The 7,784-nt window shown below is 43.3% G+C and overlaps 1 protein-coding gene across 1 annotated transcript; it reads right to left on the bottom strand.

Annotated features, from left to right (window-relative positions):
- Positions 1–1,341: 1,341 nt before the first annotated feature.
- Positions 1,342–6,882, bottom strand: LOC128836583 (kelch-like protein diablo). The gene is made up of 4 exons (XM_054027021.1): positions 6,801–6,882; positions 6,121–6,199; positions 5,017–5,244; positions 1,342–2,788 (listed from the first exon to the last, which is right to left on the bottom strand). The coding sequence occupies exons 1-4, from the start codon at positions 6,880–6,882 to the stop codon at positions 1,342–1,344; spliced, it is 1,836 nt and encodes a 611-aa protein (XP_053882996.1).
- Positions 6,883–7,784: the final 902 nt, after the last annotated feature.

Below are 7,784 nucleotides of genomic sequence, written 5' to 3'. Positions count from 1 at the left end.
CCTGTGCCTGAACCATAATGACCAATGACCTGTTCAAACCTAGTTTGCAGGGAGCCAGTAACTGCATTTAGGTCACCCAGGATCATGAGATTATCATGTGGAGGGGCTGTGCATACTAGATGTTCCAATTGATCGTATAAATGATCTTTAATTGAGTCAACAGATTCCTCTGTTGGCGTATAGACTACTAGGACAATGAGGTAACAGTGCTGATGTTTAAGATGTGCCGATGTTTAAGACATTTAAATAAGTAAATTAGGAGACATGGATGTCCATCATTGGAAGCTTTTAAAAACAAGTTGGAGAAACACCTGTCAAGGATGGTTGAGGTTTACTTGGTACTGCCACACTGCAGGGGGCTGGACTTACTTAAAAGCTTCTCAAGGTATCTTCCAGCCTTACATTTCTATGAGTCCATGATTCTGTGAGTGATTCAATTCATAGCCTCTCTGCTTAGCTTGACAACAGAGTGACCCATGAAATTATTGGTCTTTCCTGCCCACTAGGAACTACACTGACACATAGTGACTCTTTGCAAAGAAGTCACTAAATGGTATTGGGTAATGACTAGGGTTGGGTGTGAATCATTGAATAGTCTGGAAGTGAAAATCTTCATATTTTATTACCAAAACAAAGACCATATTAAGATGATTTTTAATAAAATTTTCTTTATTCAGCTTTATCATTGAGCCAAGACACCTGCTGTGAAAGACAAACTCATGTCTGACCATTACAAGGAAAGGGCTTTAATAAGATCTTAAAACCATTACCATTTACAGTGATCAAATGGAGCAACAGTTCGCAAGCTTCACCAAACAAATATTTTGAAACACAGCCACACTGATATGGGGAACAAAACTATTCTCCAGCTGAATACAATGAGCCAAATTAACCCCTGACTCCAGTGATGTTACCTTAGGGAGAAATTTGTAACAGTGGATTTAATCTCAATAGCTGGGTAAAAGGAGGAGAGAAATAGACAGGAAAAGGAAGGTGGTTAAAAGGATTTGTGCCCTTTAACTGATGTCTAGAGGTGTTAAAATGGTTTTAAGTCAAGTGATGTTGAGACTGAATTTAAACCAGCTCCTTGTGTGAACCAAATCTTCTCAAATGCAGCCCACTTGAATTCAATGGAATCCTGTGGAACATATTCTGATCCCATTGAAGTCAATCTTAAAACTATCACTGATTTCCAGGTGAGCATGAGTGAGGTAAACTGATGTTTAGGGACAGAGAGAGTTCTTCTGGAGGGGATATTTCAATGCTAGTTGCACTGTGAAGGGGTCAGGCTCTAACAAGTGTCTGAAAAGCAGCAGTCTGTAACTCTGAGGGTAGTAGGGATTACAGATATTTCTTGGAGAAGGGGTAGAGTGTATTTTTTGGTATCTTCAATGTCACACATTTAAATATTCTGATAAACCCCTCTATACTGGGGACATGTTCCTGGCACTCAGTCCAGCTGGAATCACCTGGTTCCCAGTAGAAAATCCTGTTGCATAATCTATAACAATTTACACCACCCATCAAGTAGATTCTCCTCTGCCAACAAACCACACTAGCAAAGGCAAATGTTTCTGGTAATTCTGGAATCATAACTTCCTGACACATTTTGCCATCTTCGTTGAGGAAAAAACATTTTGTACTGGACAGAAAGGAGACTTCTGTAGTGCCTCTTAGAGTCAGCTGTCTACCTTTTTCTTCACAGAACCCACCAATAACACAGATCCCATTATTCATAGAGATAGCAGCTGTTTCATAGCACTTAAAATCCAGAGGCATCTGAGTCCACATATCTAAGTTAATGTCATAGATCAGAATACCGCTATAAACTAGCTTAGGTACTACTGCCAAAGCTTCTCCACCTATTAGGTACAACTTATTCTTCAGCACTGTGGAAGCAAAATATATCAGTCGAAATGGCAATTTGGAGATGGGAGTCCATGCCTTTTGAACCAAGTCAAAGGTCTCAGCAGAAGTGAGTCCGTGTCTGTCATTCCGTCCCCCAAGAGCATACAGCTTCAGGTTACAGGCTAGAAAGCCATGTGAATCCCGGGGCACAGACATGGAGGGGAGCTGTATCCATTGGCCAGTAAAAGAATTGTATTCATAAAGAGTGTCTGAACAAGAGCCATCTTGGTGTTTGCCTCCAGACAGGTAAAGCTTGTGCTCCACAGCAGTGCTGGCAGGATGTCTCAGGCATTTCAAACCTGGCAGCTTTTTCCACCTTCCTGTATAAGGATCAAAACAATCCATTCCAGAAAGCAAGTCAGAATCAATGTCAAACTCAGAATAGTCATTCTCCCCATGTTGAATCTTGTACCTGTGCAGCTCCATGCACACAATACACTCATCATACATACCCTGCCTCAGTCCCCCACTCTCCCACAGCCTTTCTTCCCCAACCAGTTGCTTCCACCACATCTGAACATCCCCATAAAGTTCTGAGTCTGCCTGGATCTCTGCAAGTGCTTCACCGGTCAGGAAAGGAAGGCGTATGTGCCTCATGAGCATAGAAAGCACTGGGAGGCGCTCGGCTGGTTTAAACCTCACCCAGCGTTGCACAGCCTGGTAGACAACCAGTTCAGAGGACACTACAAGGTCGTCCGAGGAGATGATGCTGGTCAAAGTGCTGAGGTCCAGACACATGAAATCATAGTCCTCAGAGATGGACCCAAAATTCAAGCCGATGTGGTGCATGGTTGCATGAAGAAGATCTTTGTGGTTGTGGGCATATGCCAGTGCATAAATCCCAAGGCAGTTCTCCATGGAAATATTCTTCACAAAGAATCTGGAAGAAATAACAAAGGGAATAAATGTCACTGAGGAGCTCCCAAGAAAGGTCAGTCTCCTGATTGTGTCAGAGAATTGGTTGTCCCTGTATAGAGCATGGTGATTAATTGATTATTTGGAATTAGCAGTTCTAAAAATAACATTTAAAATTGCATTAGGTTGAACCAAAACAAAAAATCTGAAAATGTCAGTGAATCAAAAAAGTTGACAATTTTGGTTCGATTGAACAAAATGTTTCATTCAACTCAGGTTAGATTCACAAAATGGTGGGAGAAGGAAGCAGCTCCTGTCTAACTTTCAGCCTAGGTGTTAGGGCACTCACCCAAGCTATGTTCTTCCTCCTCTGGGAAGGATTTGATCCTGGACAGAAAATTTGATCATTGGTCTTCTCTGTCTCAGGAGGGTGCTATAGCCACTGGCCTGTGGATGCTTTGGGGCAGGGTTCACTCAGTCTATCCTGTTGAAGCTGTTCTATCTTGTATACATAATTAATTAGTCCCTAGAGCAGTTGGGTTTCCCACCTCTCTGGAGAGAATCTTAACCTTCCAGCTACATGGTATCTGGGGTGGGTACCTCTCATTCTCTCCTGTTGAAGTTGAGCCACTGTATAGCAATAACGTAATAGTCATTGGGCCAGAGACAGAAGTAGAATGATTCTATTAGTTCATTGCTTAGGCCACTCTCCTTAGATGTGGGAGACCTGGGTTCCACTCCCCCTGTTAAAATGACTATTTTATTGCTTACACAAAGTGGAATTCTTATGAAATTTGTGAATAGTTTTGGGTCAACCAAAATTTATTTTGTGGCGAATAAAGTATTTGTCAAAAATATTTCACTCAGCTCTCTATGTATGACTCTGGGTTGCTAGCTGTCTTGATATCTGATACTGCACAAATAATACTTTGTCTATCTGCAGTACCCCAGGGAACTCAAGAACAAATATTTATTCATCAAATCTCACAACCCCTCTGTGAAGTCTGTCAGTGTTAGTATGGGCATTCTTTAATATGATAAACTGACATACAGAAGGGAAAGTGACCTAACCAGGTTACAGAAGGGAGCAGTAGCAGAGCTAGGAATAGAACCCAGGAGTCCCCCACCTAATAACTTCCCTTATTAGACCACATGCCCTCTCCCAAACCACACAAGCTTCAATTGGGCTGGACATAAACAGTTCCCCATCTTCTAGAACAAATTGTTTCACTTGGGATAATTTCTAGGAGTGATTCTTCACTGCCCACCTTTCTCACACACATGGGCAGTGGGTATTGCAGGCCAGGGGAGGCTAAGCCCTGAGGGGAGGCTCTGCCCTGAGGCCCCCTCCTGCTTGCCACTTCCCCTCTGGCCCCTGCCCGGGCAGGTTGCTTCTCTTCTCGGAAGTGGGCTGGGGCTGGAACTTGGGGCAGATAGGGCCATCCAGTGCTAGGGGGCCTCCTGGTGCCATGGGTGCTGAAGGCATACCGTCCCAGCGCTCTGGGGATGGGGGCACTCGGGTGGGGCGACCCAGGGCTAGGGAGTGGGGGCCAACAGCTGCTGTGGGAGGGAGGGTCGCCAGGAGGAAGGGAAGTGGAAGAGGTTGGGGAGGGGAGCGGCAGGGCCTCAGGCAGAAGGTGCAGCGCCAGGGGCTAGCTGCCCATGCTTACACACTGTATAACATGGTCTCACGAGATTTTGGGGCAAGACAAAGTTCCTTGAAACTGCGACAAAACAGGCAGGGTACCCTTGACTATTTTATGTTAATGTCATGCTGATACCAGATTGAAAACTCTAGGGATGGACACCCTGTATTTAATCTACAAACTTTATACAACATGGGAAGGGGCAGGTCACACTTCCCCCACACATTTACTGCCCTTTTCCACTGTGCTTCAAACCTGATCCTGGATAGAGCCCTTTCAGATTTCACAGCACATGCAGGCCTTGGTTTCTCTTCTGCTTAACTGAAAACTGGTCTAATTGTTCTGGTGTTTTGTATGTTCTACTCAGAACTGAATTTGACTCAACAACTTAGAAGTCAACTTAGAAGTGCAGGAATCAGGCCAGATGTGTTGATTTTTAAATTACATTTTATTGAAATGCTTGTGTTGCAGCTGTGAGAGGTTTCCCCAATACATAAATAATGGAACCAATCTATACCCAAACAGCATGTATAGAACCTCACAAACAATCTTATATCACACCTACCTTAAGTACAAGGAGGAGACTAGTGAGATCATTGTGAGTTACCTGCTAATGATCTCCTCTAGTGGGAGGATCTGGAGCCTACTGGATGCGATAAACAACTCTTCAGCAGTCTCTGCAGTAAGTGATATCTCCTCTAAATAGAGGTAATTCAGCATGCTTTGGATGATGGAGGGGGCTATAGCCTTGAGCAAAACTTCCCCATCCTGGGACTCTTTGAAGGAGCTGGTGAACATGACCCGGAAGTATGGGCTGACTGAGGCCAACAGCACCCTGCACCAAGAGACGCAACTGTGCTAAGAGATTACATGTGGTATTTGCAACCAGTTCACTTCTGGGGGCTCTGATCTCATTAGCTCTCTCCTAGTTAAGCAGGGAAGGGCTTGTTTAGTATTTGAAGGGGAGATCTTTGATATAACTTAGGGTGCTCCAGGATATGGTGAACGTTAACTCAATAGGAAGGTCTCTTCCTCCAAAGTCAGCATTAAAATTATTTTCTCCATATGGTGCGAGTGGGAGTTGCTGTGCAGCAGGAGGTGCTATCCTTGGGATGGTACATAACGCCAATGTTGTGATCACTTGTGGGGTACTGGGGGTGACACAGAAGCCAGAAAAAAAAACTATTTGACTTTGAGATCTTGGGGGGCAGTTTAGGGGAAATCCAGATTTTTAAAATGTAAATAGGAAAAAATTTATCTAAAAACATAACCCCCCAATAAATAGGGGATATGATGGTGCATTTTTATATCCTGTTTAGAGGAGAGCTGTGCTTTCTGTGGAGATCCCAAGGGACATAGATAGGTAGGATACTGTAAGAGTAGGGGGGTTGCTTTGTTGCCTTTGGGAAATTTTCCTTCCCCTCCACCCCCCAGAGTTTTACCATGTGTTTTGCACCTGTGGGCTGCATTTCATTTCTAGGTGAAATGTTCCCTGTAGGATCTTTTGTGATGAAAGGTGCCATTTATACAAATTAGATATTGTTCTATTATTAAGTCTTTTCATGGTGCTATGAGTTCTATATACTAGACTAGGTTGCTTCACCTCCCCAAGTAAATAACTTCTTCTGTCCTGTTTCAACAGTATGTAGTTTCTGGTTCTTATATCCAGAAGCTACTAGCATGTTGAATTCAGCATTGAGCAGAAACCCACCTGTGACAGGGAAACCTCCTTCCTTCAACCACCAGTGTAGCATCACAGAACTGCTGGTTGAGATACATCTGCTTTAAACCTGCAAGAGCGGGAAAAACAAAGCCAAAACCTTGATCAGAAATATGCAGGTAGAAAGAAATAACATCTTCTACTAGAAATATTTAAGGACTAATACCTTATCTCAGGGCAAATGAACTGATGAGGAACCAACAGTCATTCAGATCTAACAACCATTTGGTGGTCTCTGTTGGGAATTAGTTTGATGGATCTCAGTCCAGTTCCAAGTGAACAGGAGTCAACTTCACAAAAAACTGGAACTAGTCACCTGGCCTCACTTGCTGGCAGGTACAGCAGAGAGCCCAAACTCTGAAAGGGCCCTCCAGAACAGGGATGAAATGCAATGGCAGCACACAATATGTGTGAATCGAATCTTTCAATGTTGCTGATGTTGTGCCATAATCGCTCTGTGTGTAAACGACCTGTAGAGCTGTCAGCCAGCATCTTTACCAGCATCAAATCCACATGCAAAAGAAGCGAAATGAGAAAGATAGCTTCTATCCCAGTTCGTTTTGTGGACACAGACTGCAGCCTCAACCATTCAGTAGCCTCTGGATATCACAGAATGTTACACTAAAGGGATCGCTCCTAACTCACATCACTCATCAGAGCAGCAAACCTACCCTGACTCACAAAGCTTCCCAGGGACTGAGGTGCATCTTGGGTGTCATCCTTTTCATTGTCCATATCCATTAGGGAATCCATTATTCCAACCACTGAAATGGATTTAGGAATCTACAAGATTGAAATATCTCCTTGGGATCCTCAGAATCACCAACCAGTCCTGCCAGGAGTTGAAATAGGAGAATTCAGTAACCCTGATTGTTACACGCAGAGTCAGCTCCTTAAACAGCCTTCCTCTGAAGACACAATGTCAGGGGAAGTAGCCTGTTTGAAGTAGAGAGGATGGGTGGTCCAGTGGTTAGGCCATTACGCAGGGACTTCAAAGGCCTTGGTTCAATTACTTTCTCCACCACAGACTTCCTGCATAAGTTCAAGGAAATTATTTAAATTGTTTGCGCCTCAGTTCTGCATCTGCAAACAAACAGCGAAATAACAAATAGGGATAATAGGGTTGTTATGAGGATAAATACATTAAAGAGTGTAAGGTGCTCTGATACTACAATAATGGGGAACATTTAAGTACCAAAAATAGAATATCCTAATATATCTCCTGTTCTACCATCTTAGTCAGCACTTCCAGCTCTATTGCCACTTCCCAAGGGCATAGTGAGGGACTGTTCCTTTGATCCAGCCTCAACTCATACTGCAACCACCTCTTTAATCAGGACAAATCCTAACTATAGACTGTTGGTTAGTCCTTGACTTGGTATAAACCAAAATCCTTATTTTGCTTTTAGTCATTCCTTACTCAGCAAACTCCTGTTGAGACAGTGCAAAGGGGACTGAGTCCAGACTGAGTCAGAATATCAGTGTTTGACACATTGGGATACAGCATGAGAGAGAGAGACAATGCCACCATGAGAGGTGGACAAATACTGTAAACAATTATCAGGAATATCTGTTTACATTCTTAAATTCTCTTTAGATGTGTTTGTTTTTCTTGTGTTCGCTTCCCACAAACATTCAGTTGATTGATTTTGACT

Source organism: Malaclemys terrapin, chromosome 1 (genome assembly GCF_027887155.1).
Source record: "Malaclemys terrapin pileata isolate rMalTer1 chromosome 1, rMalTer1.hap1, whole genome shotgun sequence".
In the NCBI taxonomy this organism is placed as follows: domain Eukaryota; kingdom Metazoa; phylum Chordata; order Testudines; family Emydidae; genus Malaclemys; species Malaclemys terrapin.
The sequence above is the reverse complement of the archived record's forward strand: the minus strand, read 5'-3'. Positions and strand labels throughout refer to the sequence as shown.